General features: G+C 37.3%; 3 protein-coding genes and 3 non-coding genes across 7 annotated transcripts; 1 reads left to right on the top strand and 5 right to left on the bottom strand.

Moving 5' to 3' along the window:
• Positions 1-336: 336 nt before the first annotated feature.
• On the top strand, positions 337-12,325 carry ddah2 (dimethylarginine dimethylaminohydrolase 2). 2 transcript variants are annotated; one of them, XM_033975233.2, is made up of 7 exons: positions 337-347; positions 4,415-4,765; positions 5,488-5,619; positions 6,631-6,819; positions 9,642-9,761; positions 10,658-10,801; positions 11,830-12,325. In XM_033975233.2, the coding sequence occupies exons 2-7, from the start codon at positions 4,586-4,588 to the stop codon at positions 11,947-11,949; spliced, it is 885 nt and encodes a 294-aa protein (XP_033831124.1). In that variant the 5' UTR covers positions 337-347; positions 4,415-4,585; the 3' UTR covers positions 11,950-12,325. The 2 variants fall into 2 exon arrangements, with proteins under 2 accessions (XP_033831124.1, XP_055081312.1); XM_055225337.1 differs by lacking the exon at positions 337-347 and adding an exon at positions 2,023-2,119 and having other exon boundaries at positions 4,409-4,765.
• A 717-nt stretch (positions 12,326-13,042) lies between these two features.
• On the bottom strand, positions 13,043-17,228 carry rps5 (ribosomal protein S5). Its single transcript, XM_033975030.2, has 6 exons — positions 17,127-17,228; positions 16,406-16,509; positions 15,616-15,825; positions 15,002-15,130; positions 13,491-13,589; positions 13,043-13,156 (listed from the first exon to the last, which is right to left on the bottom strand). Coding segments are annotated over exons 1-6 (612 nt in total). The 5' UTR covers positions 17,128-17,228; the 3' UTR covers positions 13,043-13,087.
• On the bottom strand, positions 13,667-13,797 carry LOC117379180 (small nucleolar RNA SNORA3/SNORA45 family). The gene has a single exon (XR_004542062.1). It is a non-coding gene; the product is annotated as a small nucleolar RNA SNORA3/SNORA45 family (small nucleolar RNA).
• On the bottom strand, positions 15,212-15,343 carry LOC117379179 (small nucleolar RNA SNORA3/SNORA45 family). Its single transcript, XR_004542061.1, has one exon. It is a non-coding gene; the product is annotated as a small nucleolar RNA SNORA3/SNORA45 family (small nucleolar RNA).
• Positions 16,229-16,361, bottom strand: LOC117379181 (small nucleolar RNA SNORA3/SNORA45 family). The gene has a single exon (XR_004542063.1). It is a non-coding gene; the product is annotated as a small nucleolar RNA SNORA3/SNORA45 family (small nucleolar RNA).
• Positions 17,229-17,371: 143 nt separating the features above from the next.
• On the bottom strand, positions 17,372-25,911 carry ppt2b (palmitoyl-protein thioesterase 2b). Its single transcript, XM_033975029.2, has 8 exons — positions 25,471-25,911; positions 23,359-23,512; positions 22,812-22,907; positions 22,613-22,720; positions 21,558-21,641; positions 21,004-21,088; positions 20,128-20,182; positions 17,372-18,942 (listed from the first exon to the last, which is right to left on the bottom strand). The coding sequence occupies exons 1-8, from the start codon at positions 25,630-25,632 to the stop codon at positions 18,799-18,801; spliced, it is 888 nt and encodes a 295-aa protein (XP_033830920.1). The 5' UTR covers positions 25,633-25,911; the 3' UTR covers positions 17,372-18,798.
• Between the last annotated feature and the right edge of the window lie 75 nt (positions 25,912-25,986).

Here is a 25,986-nt window from a genome sequence, read left to right as displayed (position 1 = left end):
TTACACCTTTAAGTAACATTACAGTTTCCTTTTCTGTCACTGTCCCTCTGTGGACTGTCTGATAGATAATAGTGTGATAGTGTTAGTAGAAGTGAAGACACTGCCCTCTGTGTCTCTGACTGAGCCTACACAAGTTTACATCTCACTTTCAAATGTCTGCTTCTGCAAACATTCAAACACAGTCACTGTTATTATTATTATAGCCACAAACACAGGGCAAAGCACAGCTGTTCAAATAGAGCTCCTCTGCAGAATCCATCCTGTTTGTCTCATGTCCGTTTCATCTCTGACCCACTTACACAGATTAATATTCTGCAGTTTCATACCACCAATAACAACAGGGTCAAGTACAGCTCTCTGTGTTACTCTGTGGGACACAGATATTGTTAATGTGCATTAAAACACTTGTAGGTTTACGGTTTTCTTTGGCAAAAGGGACGTTTCTTTTATTTCACACCTCGCCTATACGCGTGCCATTGCCGATCCAAAGATTATTAGGCCCTAGAGGCTGTGGTTGTTGATTTAAGTTTAAGGTGTGATAAATGAGCGCTTCTTTCCTTCAGTAGAGCCACAGGCCTAATGCCCAAAACGTTTACTTTAATGAGCCTAATAGGCTTTGGTCTACGGCTATAGTACTGAGGACAACTTTTCATATCGCCTAATGACTATTTAATTAATTAAAGGCATGTGGTCTTAAGTGTTGGTGTTTGGGCCTGTTCCTCTTTGAAGATGCCAGATAACATCAATGTCCAGATCTAAACTCGGGACACATGGCCGTTACCCGCGGCTGTAGGAGCGGACAGAAGCCGATGATTGAACCCTTACCTCCAGCTGCAGAGTCACACTGTCCCTGGGCAGAGGAGGGGCAGAGGAGGGACAGTCCCAGAGCCCGATCAGGAACCGATGGGAGGGCGAGCAGCGGCGTCATGTTCCGTAAGAACCACGCGACCAGACCGGAAACAGCGCTGTGTGGGTACAAAATAAAAGTCCACGTCAACAAGACTGGTGGAAGAAGAACATTTTATAAAAATACAAGAACAAATTTACTCAAGTAATTATTAATATGTCCAGGTCCAAATGAAGCCTATTTAAATACTGAACACTGAATTTAAGTATGAGCTAAATAGACATTTTACAACAAAAAACACAAGAAAAAAATGTTTGCTCAAACTGTTCAAATGGGTTGTACTCGTAAATCCACTACCAGGATGACGCACATGGGACACAGGGCGTATTCCTGGGGAGGTTACCATGGTGATAAGTTGGTCTGGGGAGGCCTGAGGAGAGCACACAGCTGTATGATCTTATTATACTTCCGTATTTGTGACATGAAGCAACTTTGAAAAATATGGAAGTACAAGGTTGTGGACAGCTTTGGATGTTATCATGATTTTTAGCATGATTTTGACTATACCTGCCCACCTCACTCCCATTAAATTGACTAGATAGTCATATAGAATGTTGCCCAGCATAAAACAAAATTAAATTATTAGGACCTTAGAAAGCTTTTTGTTGCTGTTTTTAATTAGTGATTTTTATTATGCATCTTAATTTAAGATATAATATAAAAGTGTATTTTTTCTATTTTGACAGTCAAATTGTATTTTTGAAACTATAAATATTTCAAATGAGCATTTTTGTCCACTGATCAAAAGGTTGGCAGTGTGAGTCCCTCTCTCGACATAAATATCATTCGTTGAGCGGTCAGATAGACCAACCCACAGGCTGGCGGTGCGAATGCAGCTCCTACAGATGATTACTGTTATTGTGTCCTTGGGCAAGACACTTAACCCTTCTCCCTCCAGTGTCTGTGTACACTGGTGTGTGAATGTGTGTGTGAACGAGTGGTTCCTTGATCTAAAGCGCTTTGAGTGCCCAGAAGGTGGAAACGCGCTACATAAAAATGTGCCAATTTACCATTTTTACACAGTATATTATCCATAAACAGTGAACTCTTATTTTGAAAGGTCCAGGCGGATGTCGCTGAACGTTTATATTCGGCTTCACTCGGGCTTTTCCGACGAGAGGAAACAGCGGCAGAGTAACGGGTGCAGCTGGGACGCTTCGGGATTTCAACCAAAAAACACGAGCTATCAGCGAGCTGCGACTTATCAAACAGGTAAAAACACAAACTTTAACATCATATACGACTATTGTACAACTTCTGACTCAGTTTATACTAGTTTTCATTCGTTAAAGCCATGCACATCATCAGGAGAAGAGTTGGAGGCGTTGGACTGTTGTTGCTGTTTGGGTGGTGCACTAAGATATATGCTGTTTTTGGACTAAATGTAGCTTAAAATAGACGAGAGGGACATATTAAGTCGTAAACAATCATTTGGAGAAGGAAAAACATGCGATCATTCAGTGCAAATTGTTAAGTTACTTTTTCATGGGTCATTTTGTGTCCAGAGAATGAAAAGTGTCAGCTCAATTTGGAGAAAGTAGAAAAAAACGCATCACCCATCAGGAACTATGAGATGTTATTATTATTACTATTAGCAACCATTGTATTTATTTTAGGCTCCATTAAGGATTTATGATGATGGAAACGTGGCCTGATTTGAATAATGAAGATGCCCTCTGCCCATTGAATGTCCATGGGCTGACTCCTATTTTCTGGAGTTATTCCTTAATGTATAATTATGCCTATTTTAAAACACTTTATCATGAGATCAACAGTAATATCTGACACAAAAATACCTATATAAAATATAATGCTCATCTATTGGTGACACGGTGTAGGAGTGCTGCTACTTTTAACATTAACATCAGTGAATATGTATTTTACTTTTAACTTAGTTCTGTTCACATTTAGGGGGCTAAATTACAACAAGTTTGGTTTAGTTTTAGTTTATGAATGTTGCAACAAAGTTCATTGAGATCCTAGGATTTGGGATGTCTATTTTGTATTATTTACAAATTAGTTTTTTTTATTTATTATTAAATTTATTATTTAGTCTTGCTCTTTACATTTTTGGGCATTATCCATTGTCTATTCTCCTCAATAGAAAATCGTGACTTTTTTGTTACTGTCCATATCTCAGTAGTACAAACATAACAAAACGCCAGGGTCAGACCAACGAGATCTAATTGTTTAACAGTTTTTTAACAGTAATGAGTCCGATGAACCCACTTCTTCCCAAAAGTTCAAGGACAACTGAAAGAATTGTGTGTTGTTTCAGCTGAGATAAAAAAAAAAAAAAATTAAACAATTTTAGCTTGTGCAGTTTCTCAGATTTGAGACAATCGGTCTTTTATCGGGGTCTCGGGCTCACAGCGGGAACCCACTGAGAGGCAGGAGAGGGGGGCTTGGCAGGCTTCCACACAGGATGTCCTGAAGCAGCCTCATAATTTACCCAACAGCTCCAGCTTTGGCTGTAAATAGGAATGAGTCTAGAAAATGTCACTGAAAAAATGTTGATTCATTTTTTAAAATCACAGTGCACATTTTAAACTTGACGTGATATCGGTGAGTTTCAAGTTGGGGATGTTACTATAGCATTTGCCTCTTTGAATTAAGATATTTTTTTAAAAAGTCACTCAAAATAGGAAGAAATCATAAGGTTGAAAAGATTAATATGACTGAAATACTGTAGTATTGGAGGACTTCACCATGTGACCACCATGACATGAATACTGTACTACTAATTGATACTTTGCAGCTGATGTCATCAATGTTCCCTGGGGATGTGACCGTAATTGTAAGCACTGCTCTGTCTGAGTCTCCGTTAGACTTTAATCTGAGATTTGTTTTAACGCCATCTGACCAAAAAGACCTGACTTAGATGGAACTACAACAGGTGAGATGATTTTTGTTAAACAAGTCCCTCAAATAATATAACAGTCACGATTTAGCCAGCATTAGCCAACAGTTAGTCACTGTTACCTTTTTGTTGAAAATCCAACTCCTAAACAGGACCATGAACGCTCGGATTGATCACAGCTCCTGAAAATGTGTTGTTCCATTTTGTATTTTTTTCTTGAGTTTTCAAACACTCTTAAAGCTTTTTGACAGTGTTTGCTAATGTGTGCATTGTGTGACCATGGTAACTGCTGAACATTCCACCATACACATATGAGCAGAATACCCCCAAGCGTGATGTCACTGCAAAGTATCAATATATTGTATTGTGAGATTTGTATATTGCATCCCTACACATTTATGGAATTTGTTAAACACAGGCTGTTTTACTTTCTGACAGGTCTAATTTGTGCAGTTTTCTGAAGTAACAGGGTTTTTTGAGGCTCTGTTGGAAGTAGATAGACGGATACAGACCGAGATGGACAGATAGAAACATGTCTTTATTTACAAACAAATAAGAAACTTGTGCTATTTTGTCAAACTCAATATTTAAGCACAATTAACTCATAATTTGTAGTAATGTTTGTTCTTCTCTTTTGGCAGGATCAGTTTGGACAAAGCTGAGACACACCAGCCGTTAACTTGATGATGCCCTGGCCTTTTAAATAAATCTTCTGTTGAACTTTAAAAATAATTTTCAGCCAAACTTGTTTCCTAATTTTGATTGGCCTTTATACCGAAAGTTTCCACGACACTTAATCCTCAACTCTTCTCATCATCATGGCGAACATTTGCCCCTACGGCCGCTTCACCCACGCTGTTGTCCGCGGTATCCCAGAATCCTTTGGGAAAACCCCCCATGAAGAACAACAGAATGGCGAGCAAAATGGAGATTCAAGCGTGGACTTGGCCAAAGCTCAGCGTCAGTTTGGCTGTTTGACGGGAGCTTTGCGACAGAAGGTGGGTAAGGTTGTCAAGGTTACTAGGTTAATCAATAATTGAGATTATTCAGGTCGTATTATAGTTGTAATACAGGGCTGTACGGTTTGGGAAAAATATCTGATTACAAGTATTGTAATTATATTTGTGATTTATGTTTTATTAATAGGATTCTGTTCAAAGTTCATATTTTAAAGGGAGGTACTACACAAAATACATTTTTTACTTCTACCATGTTATAATGTTCCCGCATCAGAACATGCCTCAATAGGTTTTAGATGTCATCTATGCAGAGTATTTTAGTGATCTCTCCTGAGCCTTATTTGAACCCTTGTTATGGTTAGTTATTGTAGGCTTTTGTCCATTGTTCCACCCACAAACCTACATCGTCATGCTCCCACATAACTATTCTCCATAGATATACATAAACATGACACAACACTGTACACGGCAGCTTGACAAATCTGATGTGCAGTAGTTTCATTTGCGGGATGCACACTGATTGTGTTGTGATGGCGCTCTGACAGGGGAGTGCAGGCAAAAGGAGCGTGTGGACTCGGAGTGTCAAAAACGAAACTGAAATTTATAAAAAATATTAATTCCTTGTTTTGAAATTGCTCTATACAGTATATTTATCCTTCAGAAAGCTAGATTTTATAAACCTAACCAGTCATCAATCAATAATCATTAAGTCATGGTGTTTTTTCTCACAATAATCGTAACACTTTGTGACTTCCCTAAAGGTGGGCCTACAGCTCATCGAGATTCCCCCAGACCCGGACCTTCCTGAGAGCTGGAGGATCGAAGATGTGGTTGTAATCCAGGGAGACACGGCCCTCATCACCAGACCCTACAAACAGCAGAGGCGCAGCGAGGTAATCCACATAATCCCAAACATAATGCACTTAATCTGTCTGGGACAAGGGTGGGCGGCTGCTAATGCTGCTAGTGGAGTTATTGTTAACTATGGGGAGTCCACACTAAGGTAAAAAAAAACAATATCAAGATGGTAATCGATACTCAATACTGATTCTGATATCACAATAATAAAAAATAATTTCTTTGAGTAATAGATTGTAATTTTCAACTTTGTTTTATATCTCAGGAAAGTTTAATTTTGACTCTGTGAATGTGACGTGTGTTTTTAGTATCGATACCTCCTCAAATGAGTATCTAGTTTCGATACTAGTTTTAGTATCAATTAGTATTTGATTTTCAGTACTTTTGACAACTCTATTTAAAACCAGATACTCATTTGAACAGGTATCAATAGTGAAAAAAATGTTCACTTTTCCTGAAAATGTTTAAAATGGTCTTGATTTATCTGAGAACTAATAAAGGAGACGTGGTAATATTAAACAGACTATTATTTAGTGCAGTCATTTATATTCTATATTCTAAAAAAAGTGTTTTTACTATCAATGTGGTATCAAATTCTGTATGATTTGTATGATGATGGGTTTATCAAAGTAGCACATATGTTTAGTGAATTTCCAAGTTCACATTTGACCAGAACTAGAACAGGACCAAACTATCAGGACTAAACTGGGCTCAGGTTTGGGTTTAGTCCCAGTATTGATGCGTGTGCTCAAGTGTGAACACAGCCAAAGTAAAGAGGATCCATTGATTTGAAAAGATCACATTGTTATTAAAAAATATGCAGGGATTTTATACATGAGTTGTCATTTTTGTAGCAACTGATCCTGTGTTGATATGAAAACAATCACTGGTCACAGTAATTACAATCACTGGTATGAGGGGACATGCATTCCAAGCGATATATATCAGACCTGATCTAGACGTTTTGGCTACTCTTTTGTTCTCTTAGAAGAAAATGATAAATGTAAAAATGAGTGTAGTATCAGATTCCTCCTTGTGTGTTACAGGTAGAGGCGGTGCGGCGCGTCCTGTCGGAGCTGAGCCTGACTGTGGTGGAGATGGGGGAGGAGGAGGGGGGCTCTGGAGGGGCCACTCTGGAGGGCAGCGATGTCCTCTTCACCGGGAGAGAGTTCTTTGTGGGAGTGTCGTCCCACACCAACCGCAGAGGGGCTGAAGTTCTCGCAGACACTTTCAGGGTAAGGGGAGTGAGTGGCAGAGTCGTTAGCATTCATTAGTCACAACAAGAGGATTCTAGGTTTGATTACAAGACATGAGCCGGTCAAGGTACAGGTCAGATCTGTGTAGAGACGACCCTGCTCAGAATTAGAATGTATGTTTGTCAAGGTATTTTGAGCAATAAACAACACATTTAATTTAATAAATGCAAGACAGATGATTTTATTGTCATACTGTGGAACATTCCAGGCAGATCAGATGCGTTTCTGTAGAGACGATGGGGCATGATCTGGAGATGGATCCTCAACTCCCCAAGTGGTGCACTGCTTCTGAAAAGCACAGTGAAGGACGAGTCAAATGCAGAGGATTTTTTTGCTACAGGGACAGTAAAGTGTGCCTTAACCACTGCTTTGGCATTAGATTGTAGCTCTACCAATTCTGCTTAGTCATTCTGATATCTGAATTTTCTCATTTCAGGTGACGGTAGGCTGTAATGTTTGGTCTATTTCATGTTTTATGAAATCATATCTTCTAGCTATTATTTAAACTCAAAGCTAAATTAAAACACCACTTCAGTTAGTCCATTCATATCGCTACTAAAATATACAATTAAACTCATTCTGAATTGTTGCACTTTGGAGACATTGCAATCCAAAGATATGTCCTTAAGATCTGTCGTCTGCATTTGACCCATCCTTCAAGGCCGATGGGGCAAAGCGCAGGGACCCTTGATGATTAACCTTTTGTGCCAGTCTTGGGTAATGTTATTAAAACACGACAGCATTGGGTTTAGGCCTGTCCCATTTTAAACTCTGTCAGCTGCTGATCCCTCGGTCTATTTGTTTCACTTGTCAATACTTAAATCAAATTTGTTCACAGTTTACATTTCTGCCTCAGAGGCCAAAAACAAAAGAGCTTACCTTCAGATCAATAGCTTTAAGCAAATGCAGGAAATTGTCTTGGGCCTCTCTCTCAGCTGGGAGGGTCAGCAGGTGGCCTTTTCCCTTCAATGTATTTTGGGAATTGCAGTCTTTAATGATAAATAAGGCTAATAGGATTGTTAAGGCAGACCTGTTCTGCAAAATCGCTTTTAACCATATTATAGTTGTTCCTCCTCACCATTTACTCACACAAAGTTGTATTTGGAGTGATTTGTGCATGTTTGAGCAATCTTTAATTGCTTATTTTCCAGACATGTTACTGATCACCTCCTGTTTTCACTGCCACCGCCCACTGCTCTGTACTTACTTCACTATACAATTTTATCTTCACCAGACTTGACTCTTTTAGTTTGAATATTGTGACTATATTAGATGTATATTGTGATTTAATATGTCCAAATTATAAGATAAAGACGTACAGGTGTCATAGATTATAACTGTAGAGCAGAGACGAGCATAGGTCTTCTTTAAGTGCGACATCCATAGGCACAAACAGTAGAACTTGGTCTAAACTTCCTGATGACTTAAACACACATCAGGGGATAGAATGTGTCATACTAAATAACATCACCTCTATTTCTGGCAGATAGTTTTTTAGCATATTTATTTTAAGCACAGATTTACTTTGTATAAATAATGAGATCAATGAGCACATCTCTAGAGGAGGACCAGAGAGCACAGTTATTGGTTTTCTGCAGTTTAAAGGTCCATTATGTAACTTTTCAGGTGAAGGCCCCACTGCCTGCTTTTCTTCACGTGTCATGTTATTGCTTTGCCTGGAATGTTCCACTATAACTATCTCCATGGAAACAAGCTGATGACTCTTCTAGGCTAAATTACAAGTCAGATCTGATGAAAGGAGAGCCCACTCACTTTAAGAATGCATGTTTTTCAAAATATTTTAAATATTAAATACATCTGTGTATCTAGCTTACATTTATTTAATTGCAGATCTTTAATATTATGGAACATTCAAGGCTAAGCAATAACATCTCCATGGAGACAAACAGGTGGCAGATCCTCCATCCAAAATGTTCCGTAGTACACATTTTAAAATGGCATTGCACAAACTTGAAGCAGGTTAAAATCTGCCAAAATACTTCTAGAGACTGGATTTCCACCTACAAGTAGAGTTATGACATCATCTCTTTACCGTCCCGTATCAGAGGCAGCATAAATGAACAGAGGCATTGTGGGAGCTCACACATAAATATTGATTTGTGTTGTGTCCCCGAGGTGTTGTTCAGACGCTTAGCAGCAGTGGTTTAGGCTTTTGTTTGGATCAGAGCCAAAGGGTGTGGCAGTGTGGTCACGGAGGGCCAGTACATACAGAAGAGGATCAAGTACTATGTCATTATTGGCGCTTCATATGCATAAGATATTCATAATTTATGTGAGTAATGTAGGAGTGAAGTACTGAATCAAATGACCTCAGGCTATGTGTGGGAGTTACAGTTGTGTGTGTGTGTAATATATTTATTTGTGGATGAGGATGGTCAAAGATCTAAACTGTCACCAACTTTTGCTGTGATTTCACTTTTCTCTAGTATATATTTTTTTAAACCATATTAAGTAAACATGTTTTGTATTACCTGGATATTTATCAGGTAAAGAGTATACCATATAGCAACAGGATACATTAATTAATGTATCCTGTTGCTATAATGTGGTATAAAGTGGAAAATGGTCACATTTCCACTTCATCAAGGAAGTACTCACCCATTCTGGTTCTATGTTGATGTTTATAGCTTCACAAGCATAATTGAAAGTTGACATGACATGTACCAATAAGGTAAGCCAAAAAAGAGGAGTAGAATGATGAAAAGATGTTTAGAGTTTTGGTTATTGGGTGCTTCACATTGGTCTAAATAATGTATAAACATTCCTGTGTTTATATGCAGGACTTTGCAGTGTCCACAGTCCCGGTCTGTGGAGGAGCCAGACTCAAAAACATCTGTTCAATGGGAGGTCCCGACACCATCATCTTCAGCAGCAGTGAAGGGGCCAAGAAGACGCTCAGGGTGAGACAAGCCTATGGGATCTTATTCAAAAATACAGGCCCTCATCTCAATGGGATTTCAAAATTGTAATAAAACAGTTTGATTTTAAATTAGTCTATTCCAACAAGTACCAGATCACTCACAAATCCCTGTGTACATGTGATGGGTCTGGTAGCCAGGTCAATATCATTAATACAATTTGAATGAAAGCAAATATGTTATCAAATGTAGATTTCATAGACTGTAACTAATCACAAAAATATAATTATTTGCCTAAACCAGACCTATTCAACTTGCCAACGCATCTAATCCGGCCCACAGCCCACTTTACAAATATTACAATATTTTCTCTTGTATATATTATATCGTTGGTCTTGGTTTAGACCTGTTTTTAGTCTGGGTTATTTAACGTTGCTCGTTTCTGGTGTAAGTATCAAAAAGGACCAAGTATCTGAAGTATAAAGTCAGAAGGGTTTATAGAGTCTCACAGGTAAAGCCAAAGTGAACCATGTAGCTACAGACCTCGGGGAAAATGTAGTTGAAAAGCCCGGACTTAATAACTCAACCAAAAAAGAAATGTGTTGTCAATTTAAAGGTGTCACTTTTCTGGTGGCACCTTCTTGTCTCCACTGAGATGTTATTACATTAAATGCCATACTGTGGAACATTTCAGGAAGAGCAATACCATCTCAATGTAGACGAGCAGAAAAGCAGACCCTTGACCAGAAAACTTAGTTATAGTGCACTAAACCAGAACCAGAACAGGACTAAACCATGACAAGAACAGGACCAGAGATAGAATAGGACTAAACCAGAGCTAGAACAGGACTAATCCAGAACTAGAACAGGACTAAACCGGGAGTCCAGATGTACCGGTCCCTTTCTACCCTTGTCTCTCTGAGCTCTGTGTTGTGCAGATGATGGAGCAGTTGACAGACCACCATTATGAGATCCTGACTGTCCCGGAGGAGGCCGCCGCAAACTGCATCTACATCAAAGGAGCGTCCAAACGAGACTTCCTGATCCACCGCCCGACAGAGGAAGCACCAGAGAGCACAGCTGTGAGTGTACAGTACATATTGCATTTAATATTGAGTAGTTGGGAGGTCATTCAACAGGGGATAATCAAATTTGAATAACAGTTCAAGTGATAAGCATTTGATTAGAAACTGAAATATTTTTAAGTGTATAGTTGTGAGGAGTTATACTTATCAACAATCAAAATATGTGTGAGAAGTTCTGAGGACGACTCGCACTTAGCAGCAGCAGACGTCAAGTAAATGCATCTCACCTATAAGCTGCCAGACTAGAACAAAAGAAGAAGCTAACTATCATATGTGAAGACAAGATGATCATTACAAAAGTTAAGTGTTAATAAACTAGATTGTGCTGGTTTTACCAATTATAAATGTATAGAATTGACTAGGTTGCAGGTAGGACTAGATATTGACCATAAACCAGACCAACAAATCTACAATCTGAATTCAGACCTGTCTCCAGCTCCAGTTTAAACTAGAGCAATTCTATAATGTTGTGATGTCATGTGAACGCAACCTGTTTGTTTTGGATGAATGCATATCTATTTTTTTGTTTGTTTTCTATGTTCAATTTTGAGCTTTATGCCATGTTATAATGCTGTTACTTCCTCAATAACATACCCAGTTATTTTGTTTCATTCACACATGTTTGAGTAACACTATTATTAGTCTGTCTACATCTGCAAAGCTCAAATGCCCTGTTCCACCTTATGATGTCATGAAGTGGTAGTTTTCAAGGTAACGGGTACCTTTTACCTTTAAATGACCCCAAATGAAGGTTTATGAAGTTAAAAACACAGTGGAGCACCTGTATTGCCACATGACATTGCAAGGTGGAGCAGAGTGTTTTCTGTTTGAGAGAAGAACTCGGCCTAAATATGCAGCGTTTGTGTGTTAAACTGTGTGAATGAAACAAAACACAACTCTGGCTATGTTTTAATGAGAAAACATAACAAACATCAGAAAATAGTGTAATATAAGCAATTTTAAAGTAATTCTAACATTGATTAATTGTGTTCGCTGCTGTTTTGATGTTTCTCTGTGGTCCTCAGGCCTTCCAGAAGCTGCAGGACTACACTCTGCTCCCCACGGCCTGCAGTGAAGCCTCTAAACTGGGTGCGTGTCTGTCTTCCCTCTGCCTCCTCATCAACAGAAAGCACTCTTACTTCTGAACAAAAACGGGTTTAAATCCAAGCCCAAAACTCAACTATCTCCACTCTTTTCTATTTATTACTGAGGGAAACTATGACTACGGTACACTTCTGGAAGTCCAGCTATAACATCTGCAGACTGGTTTACTCAAGGGAAAATTCATGACCAGTTTTGACCATTTTCCACATCAACAAAACCACTCTCGTCCCACTGTACAGGGCTGAGTATTACAGTACTATTACCACTATGTAAAGCTATTTCAATCAGATTTTAAAGAAGTGTTGTAATTTTGTTTATGCAATCGTTTCACTGTGGTTTTAGCCTCTTTGTATGAACTGTAGACACCAAATATTTACTTTATAGTTGTGTTCTGTCAATAAATGCTGCTTTTATAAACGTGTTTGATCTGATTATCTTTACATTATATACAGACATATGGAGGACTAAAATGACATCACTGGAAATAAATACAAATGTTGTAATCTGTTAAATGTTGAATAAAAATATGTAAATGAATACATCATCTCTGGATTAAAAAGCTAAAATATGCTTTTTACATTTCTTTATACATTTTTATTTATACATGCATTTTTAAATCTTTTTACTTTTTGGCATTTTATTACTCTTTTGCATATATTTACACATTTTTAATCACAATTTTTATTTACTATTTAACACGTTCTAATATTTTCTTCATTTCAAATTGTCATTTTGGTCCTCCATATACACGAGGTAAAACAGCCAAAAACTTCAAAATATAAACACAAAAGTAGTGGTCCAACAAATTCTAGTGAAAACAAAGGGTAAACTGAGCCGATTAAAACTTTGAACAAAATCTGGCAGAACATGTGGCTGAAAACAAACTTTAATCGTACTTAAGTATATTTAATGACCATATCACATCACGGTACATGTGGGGTATCGGTATCAACTCATGGCCTATTACGGATTACAATCTACCATCTGCTGATCTTCAAGGTCAACCTCCAAGCACCAAACAGACAACCTGGCAAGATGCAAGACTTTTCAATGTGTTGTAATGTTATTTGTTTTAAGGACATTTTTAGCTCTACAATCTACGAAAAAATAGATGGGCAAAGAACGACAGTCGCATACAATTTTCCTCAAATTTATTTTGATACAGAAAGCATTGAACATTTAACGGTTGGACTTGGCAACTCTCTCCAACTCGTCTTTCTTCTTGATGGCATAGGAGTTAGAAGAACCCTGGAAGAGATGCAATTAACATTACTGTAGTTAGAAATGAGGCGATTCAAAAAACAACCAAAACTATCAATTAGCCTTTTGATCATAAAATATTTAATTTTAATATTTTATACATTTCTCTTTTGACCCAGGAACAATATTTTGGGCCTTACAACTCCATTAACTAGTACTTCTGTATACATGGCTTTAGTCGACTACAGTCCTAACCACTGCATTGTAGAAGCTTGTGTCTCTCATACAGTAACAACAGTCTCTCCCCCGTGTTTCCAGTCCTCATCCATCAAATTTAATTTCATCTACAATAATAACTCCGCTGTAAGTGAATTATCGTTACCTTAGCTGCATTGATCAGCTCGTCGGCCAGGCACTCAGCAATGGTCTTGATGTTTCTGAAAGCAGCCTCTCTTGCTCCGGTGCACAAGAGCCAGATGGCCTGAAATAAAACAATTTATTATATTGTACACAGTGAGGAATCAAATACCAACTCCAATGGAAAATACAGTGTAAGGAGGTTGTCTCTGAGTCGGTGATTGACTGGGCCACTGCAGACTACAGCCAATGAATAAACAAAGATTTCACTTTACGAGAACTCTAGCACACCAGGACAACGGGACGTATCAGGGCGTGACTCTAGCCTCGATTTTAACATGCATTTTGAGGTAAACGGCAAGAAAAAGTTCTATAATTTAAACGGTTATACTTTTAGCATTACATCATAAATCAAACTATACATAATCACAACATTCTAAGCCAACTGTAGGCCTGTCGTGATTACAGTTTGAAGTACAATATACTGAAGAAAATATAGATTATAAAAGACAATACTGAAACCAAATTGTGCCACTGACAATCCTAATGTAGAATGATCCCCCAAAAACTGCTCTAAATGTACAATATAGTTAAAAAAAACCCAAATTGCAATAAATAAAACAGCAGTTATTTTGTATCTATAGAAGTTTTTTATTCTTCCCTGTACAGCTCAAACCTCACCGTAGAACAGAAAAATAAAGTTCCCCACTAGTACATACAGTAATAATCGTGACAGGCCTAAATTGTCCAACAACCACAGATGTTTAGTAAAGGAAGGTAAACAGTGAATGAGGTTAGCTTGTAGCCTACAGAAGTAAAGGAGTCTAGTGTGGTCATTTGTTGCCATCTAGTGGCTCTACCCAGTTATTGACGTACACTTTGCAATCCACATACCAAAAAAGGCTTCAAAGCTTCAGAACGTTTTGCTTTGAGTGTACACATTTAAATAGGTGATCAAGATGCTTAAACCAGCCAAATTCCTTGAAATAAGTTCAGACTGTATGAAAAATGTGGAATATAAAGTCAAAATATCTTATTACACAAATACAAATGTCATAAGATGTATATGAAGTAGGCCTGTCACCATAAATACTATATCAACTTATTGTTCATGTTAGAGGGGACAGCTATTTTTGGAGGTCAATATTCATCGTGGGGACTTTCTTTGCACTTTTGGGGACATTTTGGTAATTTTTCGGTGCTATAATAAGATTTAAGCAGTGAAAAGTTGAATTATGAATTTCTATGCCTCATTAGATACAAACTAACTACTGGCATTCAGCCATTTATTCCAGTTCATATTTTTTAAGAATAGTGAACATTTAGGATAGTTTTTTGGGAATGATTCTGATTTAGGGTTTTGTTTCAATATTATCATTTATTGTCAACATTTACTCCTATAGCAATGTATCACACATCATATTTTGATGTAAAATGCAAAAGGGGAAACTTTAGTGTTAAAATGACTTCATATTAGACATGTTGCTGGTCATGAAAACAGAATCTAAAATCCAGTCAGTATTTGTTTAATGTTACCTGGTTGACCCTGCGAAGTGGGGACACATCCACAGCCTGTCTCCTCACTGTACCAGCACGTCCAATACGAGTAGAGTCCTCACGGGGTCCACTGTTGATGATGGCGTTCACCAAAACTTGCAGAGGATTCTGAAGGGAAGACATGTTTTATTTTACTACCAGACAACAAAATATTAATATAGTTGGGAATAGCGACACCATCTGAGGTCGGTCTGTTTCTGAGTCGGTGATTGACTGGGCCACAGAGAGACTACAGCCAATGAATAAACAAAGACTTCACTTTACGAGAACTCTAGCACACCAGGACAACAGGATGTATCAGGGCGTGACTCTAGCCTCGATTTTCCATGTAAAAATCTCAAAATTGATGTCTTTTTTATGCCACCTCCTTACTAACAATTAAAATTAGAAACAATACAGTAAAACTTATTTCAAAAATCTCCACAGAATCTAATGTCCAGAAATAAAATTTTTTGACACTTCCATATTGAGGCTTGCAATTCATCTAGTTTGTAACACTTAGCATCAGTATTCAAACACGTTACTCCATTTGAAGTAAAACGTTCATCTAAGTACATGCAACATAAGCACAAACATGTAACATAAAAATGTACCTCTCCGGTGAGCAGGTGGATGATCTCGAAAGCGTGTTTGACAATGCGCACAGTCATCAGCTTCTTGCCGTTGTTGCGTCCGTGCATCATCATGGAGTTGGTGAGGCGCTCCACGATGGGACACTGGGCCTTTCGGAAACGTTTGGCGGCATACCGACCTCCAGAGTGGGGCAGATACTTGGCGTACTTCTCTTTCACGGCAATGTAATCCTGACGGAATAAAAAGAGATAAATACAAAATATACATATTTGTGTCGTGTCAAGTCATGAGTTTAGCCCACACACAGTAACTTAAGAAAATGGCAAATTCAATCCTGGCTAGGTTAAAATAATGACAAAACTGTTCTCTAGAATTATCAGCTTTCGGCCGTCTGCATTCTAGGTAGTCTTGAGATATTTAGGTTTAAACTTCTGACAACTCATACAAAGACAATGGAACCTCATCAACCAAAAGATGCACTAAACAGTAAAATATATTGACAAAGTATACAGAAAGTATTCAGGAACAATGTATGAATTAAAATTAGACAAAAGCATCAGATAGAACCATATAATACTCAGGAGACAAAAAGTTGATTTCTGCTGATTCAAAGTTGTATATTCAAGCAAATTGTCTTGTATCTGAGCCGGTGATTGACTGGGCCACAGAAAGACTACAGTCAATGAATAAGCAAAGATTTCACTTTATGACAGCTCTAGCACACCAGGACAACAGCAGCATGACCAGGAGTGACTCTAGTGTCAGAATACCAACAGAAGACATGTTTGGGAGTACGTGTATGTTATTTACCTGGAGGGAGATGTCATTGATCTGAACATCGTCTGTGCTCCATTTTCCAAAGAGCTTTATCTCAGGCGTCTCAGCCACGGCCGGAGCAGTCTCCCAGTCAGCCACTGGAAAATTAACATTTATGTCATCATCCTGCTCAGACTCAGTGTACATGGACTAGGGAAACAAACGGTTTGAGCATCATTTTAATTAAAAGTATTTGTTGAACGCCTTTCCTTACATTCATTTCAAACAGTGAGGGTCAAAGTGGAATTGTTGTTTGTCAACACTAAAATACCTTAATTTGTGAACTAGGCCTGAGAAGACGCCGCTGACATTAGCTATTGACATTAGCTTTAACTATACTGTGGTTTTGAACCCAACATGTAAAAGCATATCCCGTAACAATAAGTTATTATGGGTTAAAGAGAGTTAATCTTATATGTGTAGCCCCTTGATCGGTAAATTAATGTAAAATAAACTTTGATACCGCGCACTACAGGCAGGGCTCCCCAACGTGCCGCTTCCACACGTGCTAACACTTAGCTACATGTGCTAACACTTAGCCACACGCTAAAGCTCCGCGCCGTGGCACATCTTTGTGACATAACTCTACATTTAGGGCATTTTAAGAGATTTACTCAAAACTCGTGATCAACGGAACGTTAAAACATTCAGTATAGCTGAACAAGACGCATTTTGGCGAAATTCAGAGGCTTCAAAATGCTTTTATTTAACTCACTTGTGTCTGCCGTTCTGCACCACACTTCTCAGAGACGGAAAAGGGCCTTTTCGGGGCGACGCGGCCACATATCCGGTTAGAACGCTCGTGCTTCCGGTACGCGGCATCTTGGGAAATGAAGTGCTTTTTATTGTAAGAAATGTATAATTTTTGCCAGTATTATTCAGCAATGCTGCATTGCTAGATCTTATAAGTCTCATACTAATAGTATACCAATATGAGCAGCTAGACAAGCAACACAAGTGTGATGATCAAAACTGTCATTTACTGAGGTTTTGACAAAATCGATACCGTAATCGCTTGTACTGTAGAAATGGTACAATTGTACAGAAATTGTAGCAAAATAGTTTCTGTTTGTGTTTTACAAAGAGCTTGTTAATTTGTTATTGGAAAAAATCCCTTACATCCACATCCATTATTACAAGCATTACAATTATCAGTCAAAACAAAAACAAAAAACAATATAAACATTATTAAACAAAGCAATCTTTTCCCTTTTCACTTACGTGCGGGTACAATGTGCAATACATGTCACGATTTAAAAAAAAAAAAAACATTTAGAAGAACCAAAATCCCTTTAAATTCTGGAAATTTGACAAGAAAAATATGACCACAAAATGATTAAAGTAAAAAGTAAAGAATGATCCTTGACCAGTTGAAGGCAGCGATCAGAGCACTTCGGTCTGAGACATGAGGAGAAATGTAAGGCTGAATCTACTGATTTACAGGGACCTGGTTGACACACCTCCAAAGTACTGTATGGAGAATATGAAAATACAATGTTTAAGTGTTGATGTGCTTATTTAAAGAGACAAATCTAAATAAAAACTACTGCATCAATTGAACCACCGGTTTAAAATACGCATGTAACATTATGTAATATTAGGTCTATTCTGTACATGTAATCAGACAAATGCAGAAACATCAGGCACTGACGGGTTATGGAGATATGAGGTATGGTTGACAAAAGACACTCAAAATTTAAATAAACAAGTCTATTTGGAAATGTCCACTAGTGTTTAAATAACACCAGCTGCATGCAAAATGCGTTTATCTGTGATCCTTCTTATAAGACCAGAGCAGTCTGTTAAAGGGAATATTCAAAAAACAATCAGCAATTAAAAAGTACTTGTAAAAATAGGTGTTGTTGAAAAATTAAAATTTAGGAGTTCCTTCAGGCACACAAATATTTTTTACTTATCACTGTTGATCTGTAAACAGATATAGTCCTTTAAGGAAAAAAATGATATGACAGTGATAACCTCTACATTAGAATGAATTAACTTGAGGTCAATATAGTTTTTAAAAATACTTTCTATTTGGTACCATTTAATGTCCCTTTATAAGGATACCAATGTATTTTAATTTGTGTTTTAATTTGAATGTCAAGGCTAAACTCGCGTTGCACTTGCCCGATTAAACTTCAACAATTTGTGCTTTTTCTAGATGCTAAAAATAAGGCAAAGACATGCTTTCCCTCAAACCTCGCTACTAAAAAATATTATGATGATTTGAGTTGTAGCACTAACAGTTTTACAATAAATATCTAAAAATGTTTTTTTTTTTTAAGTGAAATAAGCTGTCAACAAATAGAGTTGATTAAAATACGGTCCTCGTTTAGACTCATTACTGCGGTCTTTGTTGTGTTTAGTCCATAGATCGAGTATTGCTTTCAGTCAAGCCACTTTTCAATGCAGGTATGGAAAACTGTCTCGTTCGAATGCCACCAAACGTGTTCGACTCCAGGGACAGAGCAGATGATCAGATCTCCACGGGAACCAAGAGTCTTCAGGCCAAAAACGTCTTTCAAATACACCTGAAATAAGGAGAGAATGCAAAGAATACGTCACAAGTAATAGGAGGATTCAGCCATATGCCATTAAGTTTCAGTAGCTAAAAGCAAAAAGTTATTGATGATAATAATAGTAATAATAATAATAATAATAATAATAGGACATGCCGATTTTGCACCCCCTGCATAGTCTGAGCAAGGACACCTCCACATAATAATAAAGAACAAATAGCAGTTTGTTATTGTATATGTAAATGGATTCTATTACAGACACCAATGTATGAATTTTATGAAATGCAATGAACCTAAACCTACTCTTTTGGCACCCTAGGCAAGACTGTTGATGGCACCCCCCTGCTCCCACCCCTGGCAATACTAATCTAATATTGGGTGGGGGTTCATCAGCTGTTATATAAAACAAAAATGATCCAAAACTATTTCCAGGGTTTTTGATTTTTGAACTGTTAATGATCATCATTCAGGTGCATTTTAAGTCAATGAGCATGTGTCGTTGCAGTTGCTGATGCCCCTCCCATCACTTTGCACCCTTTGAATTTGCCTTTACTGACCAAACCAGAATAAGCATGAACACACCTTAAAGGGCCTATATTACGCTATTTTCTGATCTGTTATACTGTTTCCTCATCACAAACAGACCTCAAGTTGTGTTTTGTTTCACTCATTCATGTTTTACACACAAACCCTGCATATTTACACTCTTCTTTGAGTTCTTCTCTCAAACAGAAATCTCTGTTCCATCTCGTCATGTCATGTGGTGATACAGGAAGTGCTCCACTGTGTTTTTGAACTCCATACACCTTCACCTTCGAATCATTTGGATAATTTCAGCTCTGGAATTGCCCATCTTTACTGAACTAAAAAGGTACAGTAATTGAGTAAGTTGAAAACTACTGCTTCATGACATCACAAGGTGGAACAGACAAACACAACTCCAGGTATGTTTTGGGGGAGGCAACAGAATTATAACATGGCTTAAAGCTCACAAGAGTCCCTTTTGCATAATATAGGACCTTTAAGAGTCATAAATATTTATCAGTGAAAGTTTTTATTTGATAGTTTGTGTGTTTTTTAAAAGTTTTTTTAATGTCATTGTTTGGGTGTGAAGATTATGTCACAGAGTTTGTCTATATACTCTGATGTATTAATGTGTATAATGTGTTGTTTATTTGCAGTGTAATTTGGACTCACGTCTTGGTTCTGCATCTCCACCACCGTCTCGTTGTCGTCGTAGAAACCAAACTGACTGAAAGTAAAACACATGACGGTCATTCAGTTTAAATCGTGATCGTAAAGTGAACGGTTTCTATTCAGACAGAGACGCCTTAAAGGTCACAGATTAGAGCCATAAAACTGGAACAACTGGAAATCCATGTGAGACACAAGGAACACAAGTCACTTGTTCAGAAGATTTTTGAATATTGTTGTTTTTATCTTTAGACCCAAACATTTAATTAAGTGCAGTTATTTTATTTTATTAGTTTTCAAGATAAAGTCCCCAAACTACAGCGGCTTCAGAAGATAAAAGTGAGGGAGATTGCATTTTCACTCCCATTTCTTTACGTATTCCAACAATATAAGTTGTACAGTAAAAACACACACATTTTAGGAAGATCTGGAAAGATGAAATTCCAGAAACAGAAAATTGTATCAGTACATTTAATATAAAGTTTGGCTAAATTTACCAGAAAACAGAATATATAGTGTGGCATACATTTTATTCCAGGAACTATCAGACAGACATATAGATATTTTGCAGCTGATATCGTCAATTTTCTCTGGGTGTGTGATGCTAACTGTAGGCACGCCAACAGATTTTCAGTTTCTCACCTTTTTGTTAAAAATCAGACAACTAAACAGACCATTAATGCTCGTATTGATCACAGGCTCCTGAAAATGTGTTGTTTCAATCCATTTTGTATGTCAGATCATCTAAAAACGTATCTGACAGTTTTAGCGAATGTGTGCATTGTGTCACCATGGTAATTGCTAAGCATTCTGCCATGGAAATGCATACAGAACCCTCTCCCAGTGTAATGTTGCTGCAAAGTATCAATAAATCATTACCTCGATTGCCAGGGAGTGATGACCCCATCATCTGGTCCTCCAATCAGAACCAGCTTCTTAATCTTCAGGAAGTTATTTTTCCATTCTGGGACAAAACACAGAAATAATGAAATTTATGTCACATTTAGGTTTATTCTATCGAGTATAAATTGAATGTTAGTTAGTTTTGCTTTTAATTTTCTCACAACTATGGTTTTTAGATTATATTGGGATCTATATAACCACGATCATTGGTTAACCAGATACTCTTGGCACACTTACACCAGACCAAATCAATCACTAAACCAAAACATGAAGGATGTCGCCCAGATGCAGTAAAAGTTGTGGCAAAAAAACAAAAAACAAAAACAGGGTTTCCTTTCCAACATGTACTTATTATTATATAAGGATTGTGAATCATTTTGAGCAAGTGCAAAAGTGCAAATCATCTCCATCAGGTTATGTTTTATCTTCATTGTTTTGTCTTGATAAAGTTTTAATGCATGTTTGCAGTGTAAACTTGTGAATATAAAAAAAAATAAATAAATAAATAATGGGTTTGTTTTTTTTCAGACCTGTTGCATTTGGATTCGGCCTCTCGCTGTTGAGCAAAGCCAAATAATCACTGCTGTTCACGTACAAGTCTCTGTGGTGAGGGTCTAAAAACAAGAAAATACATTTAACAACACGTGCTTATGATAAATCTACAGAGCTTTTAAAAGGTGCCCTATGTAACTTTTCGGGAAGGAAGGTCCACCACCTGCTTTTCTCGAGGGAGAGGCTATTGTTTTCTGTCTGAAAAGTTCCATTTTACAGCATTAAACTTTACTATCTGTGAAGCTGGTGGCGCTCCCAGGCCAAGTCATAATAAGAATGCATGTTTCAAGATGTTATTTAGCAGATAGATAAGTCTAATGCCATATTACGCAACATTCCATGCAAAGAAACAACATCTTCATGGAGACAAGCAGTTTGCAAACCAGAAATAAAAAGTTAGGGTTAGAGTTAGGCTATTTTTACAATACGATAATTCATACAGTTAACCTCTTTTAGAAAAAAAAGAATGTAAGATTAGGTCCACAGTTGTGCCTATTTGGTCTATACACAACTCTACAGCATCCATTCATCCATTTCGTTTAACTCATCCAATTGCCAGGTCGCAGGTGCAGCTGTCTACAAGGACTCCCAGACTTCTCTCTCCCTGACCCCAGACTAGGATTTGCAGTTTAATATAATCGTAAGAATCGTGAACAAAGATAATCGCCATTATTTCACCAGAATGTGCAGAAAAAAACCTACTTGACACATGATCTCTACTAGTTCATTGTTGATTTCACTTAAAAGTACAATACTATAACAGCGGTTTAAATATGGAACCTATTCATAATATTCAAATTATAATTATTTACATCCAGAAGATTTTTAAACAGTAAACTTTAACCATTATCATGTTATTATTGTTAATCGTAATTATTTTGGCCATGACACCAAATTTCAATATCACCCCACGTTACCCCAGACACTTCCTTCAGCTCCACCGGTGGGACCCCAAGGTGATCCCGGGCCAGCTGAGGGACAGTCCCTCCAACTCTATAGTATTGTACACCAAATATTTCTTTGCATTTCTCACCATTCCAGTAGTTACAGATGGAGATTCTCTGTCCAAAGCCGGTGTAGCAGAGGTGATACAGGTTTGACTTCACAAACTGAGGGAACAGGTACTTCAGATAGTCTGTGTCTGAGCAAAGAAAACACAGTTAAATAAATGAGGCATGGCACACATCTCACTGGGTTATAACTTAATATAATGAAACTTTAATCATATCTACCTCCGTACTGTCCGGCCTGAGGAGACGACAGGGAGATGAAGGAGTTGACGTTGTGATCTGGCAACGTGGACAGAATCCCGCGACAAACCAGGCCTCCTGTCAATTATACATGACTGAATTAGCTTCTAATTAGAGAAAGGAAAGGATGACTCTGCAATCTGAAGGGAAATGGTCACTAACAAAGTAAAGGCTGTGTTATAACATATCTACCAATCTTTACTTCATCTATTTATATTGTAGAGTTGTGTATTCACTTCACTTAGAAACTAGAAAGTTTCCAAATTAGACCTATAATGTTTGGTCTTTTACTTTTGATTTATCTTGCGTGTCTATACGCCAAAAACTGATTACCCCTTCACTTTAATCCAACCTCAGCAATTTTCGAATATGCAAAATGAAGTATATTCCATCTTATGAACTTTCTATTTTCTACTCATCAAAATCTAAATGTTCTCTTCTTGAATTTTGTACTAACATACTATTTGAATTATATTTATTGAGCATATGTTTATTTCTGTCGCACATTGTACAAGTTGATTCTTGAGACCTTGAGAGTAGCAGATGAAGTGCACTCCATCGGCGGCATTTTGCATTATGGGGTAAATCGCTGCTTTAAATCCCTCCACCTGTTTCCACATCGGCTCCAGACTCGCACTGCGGTCAAACAGGTCGATCACCGTCACATTTGTCCCCGGATGAGACTGAAAACACAAGAAGTTTTCAATGCATTCTGGTTGAAAAATTTATACATTTGCAAAGTTATCAAAAATTGCAATATGAATGGACGCAAGTATAATGTATAAACTTTGTAAAGTCTTAAGTTCAGAACTCTGTTAACAAAGTGTAAACAAAAATATAGACTGTAGTCCTTTTTTATGTAGTTTAGATTAAACACATGCTCTTAAAATATGAGAAATAAGATTCTTGTTTTTGTCAGTCTTCAGCCACATGCCATTGGTCCTGGACATGTTTAAATTTGCACAGTGAACTGTATCCTGATTTGAAATCATGATTTGCAAATCTAATAGCAAATGTAAGTATTTTTCCCCAAAATCATGTAACGGTCTATTCTGAAATACTTAACTGTAATTCTTCAGTTAATATTTGACACTATTTGGTCCTTGTTTAAATGCATGAGAAAGGTTAGACTGTCCATTTCACTAAACCATAGTTAACATAATTATATTTAAGATTTTAGTACAAATCCTGAATAGATTTTTCTTGATTTTTGACAACACAATCCTAACAGTGACAATCCTAACACAATACTAAATGCAGTTTTCATTGTAAATCACAATTCTGAATATACTGAAATAAGTGTTCTGTATTTAACATAATGCGAGTGTATATTCAATCATGTTTAAACTGTGAAAGGTCAATGTGGTCGCTCTGTTTATATCTCTGTGTGAAGTATGAAAACAATGCATGCTGAGCTAACACAGTGTGAAGTGATGGTTACAGAGTGGAGTCAAGTATTTGTATTATGTAAAAAGTGAAATTATATAAAAACAGCTTAATTGTCAATGATAAAACATTTTGCTGCATATTTATAGTCTAGACTGGGACTAAACCAACACTAGAATGGGACTAGACCAGCATGTGAAAACACAAATAAAATGTGCAAATAAAACTAAAGTGTTAAAGTGACTGGGATAATTTGTAATGTTAATGCAGGCAGGAGTTTTGAAAAAGCTGACAAACAGGCTTCATAAACTGGCAAACCTTACTTTTTTCCAATGTCCTCTTTACAATTTAAGTTTAACTCAAAGGCTGCCTTTTAATGACAGCACTTTTACTCTGTGATCAATGAAATGTGTTGTGGTTTTCCTCTCATCTCATATCATTTACACATGACTGATCTTGCATAGCTAACAACAGTCAAGATTAAACCTCAAAACTTTTGCTCAGCATTTTCAGGAGTTTCTGCCATATAATCTCAAATTTATCACTCGAAATGAAGTCTTGTGACAAAGGTTCAGGCGTAAAAAACAGAACTGCTACATTTCAGGAAAACGTTTTAAATAACTTCTTATTTTTTCCGCGCTGTATTTTTTGAGGAAATTCTCAACCAATTAAAGTCAGTTTTGAAATACAACACATCATGTCAGATATGTTATGTTTGGATTAATTGTACTGACTTTTTACTGCAGAGATATATTTTATTTTAAACAAACAATCTAATCAGCAGCATTTATAACAATTTTGGGTTTGGATGAATACATATTAGTTTTGGAGCTTCAGTTAATTATAGTTTAGATATTTATCATGCCATATGTGGGTTATGCATACACTGACCTCACACTCTCTGCATGTAAATACAAATTTGCAGGAGGAAAACTTTTTTTTTTTTACACGGTTCACTTACACAACACATAAAAAATAAATAAATACATAAAAATAAAAATAAAACTCACATAAATAGTCTACTCTGGTTATTGTACATGCATGATTTTGAAGCATTAATTTACCATCAACCCAGCCCATTTACTGCCATTATCTTTCTTAACAATGAAAACAACTCAAGAACATGGTGTACCGCGAAGGCTTTTCAGAGATATCTCATTAAAATCCTGTTTGTTTTTCGTCTGAGTTTAATAGACACATCTGCTTGTTTGGTAACACTTTCTCACAGTGTCATCTGAATTCAAGGGCCACTTACTGCGTTGATGAAGCGCTGTAAATTCTTGAAATCCCCTGAACTGTCGAACAACCCGTGAACGATCACCACCGGTTTGTACGCGACCACTGCAGCCAGGAGACACGCACCGAGCACCGGACACAGCAGCCAGCTCGTCCCGCTGCTCTTTCGTCGTCCCTTCATGGTAACTTTGAGTAGAAAAGTCAAATGTAATCTAAAAAACCTTGATAAACAATTAAAAGATCCCCATCAAAACAGTATTAAATTGCGTTAGTGGCTAAATCAGGCCACACGCCGTAATTAAAATCAACTTTTCTTCTTCTTTTTGGTATCTTAAATATATAAAATACAATCCTTTCTCTTTGAAATGATAAGCACAGCGTACAAACACCTGCGATAACCATCTACTGCGCTTTGCTTTGGTTGTTTTTGTTTCTTCCGGTTTTAAAAGACGCGTAATACATGCGCAGTGACGTCACCTCCTGTTTCCAAGACAACCAAAATAGGAATAAAATTAATTTTGTACAGTTTATTGTC

The sequence above is a fragment of the Periophthalmus magnuspinnatus genome, chromosome 11, assembly GCF_009829125.3.
Source record: "Periophthalmus magnuspinnatus isolate fPerMag1 chromosome 11, fPerMag1.2.pri, whole genome shotgun sequence".
In the NCBI taxonomy this organism is placed as follows: Eukaryota; Metazoa; Chordata; class Actinopteri; order Gobiiformes; family Gobiidae; genus Periophthalmus; species Periophthalmus magnuspinnatus.
The sequence above is the reverse complement of the archived record's forward strand: the minus strand, read 5'-3'. Positions and strand labels throughout refer to the sequence as shown.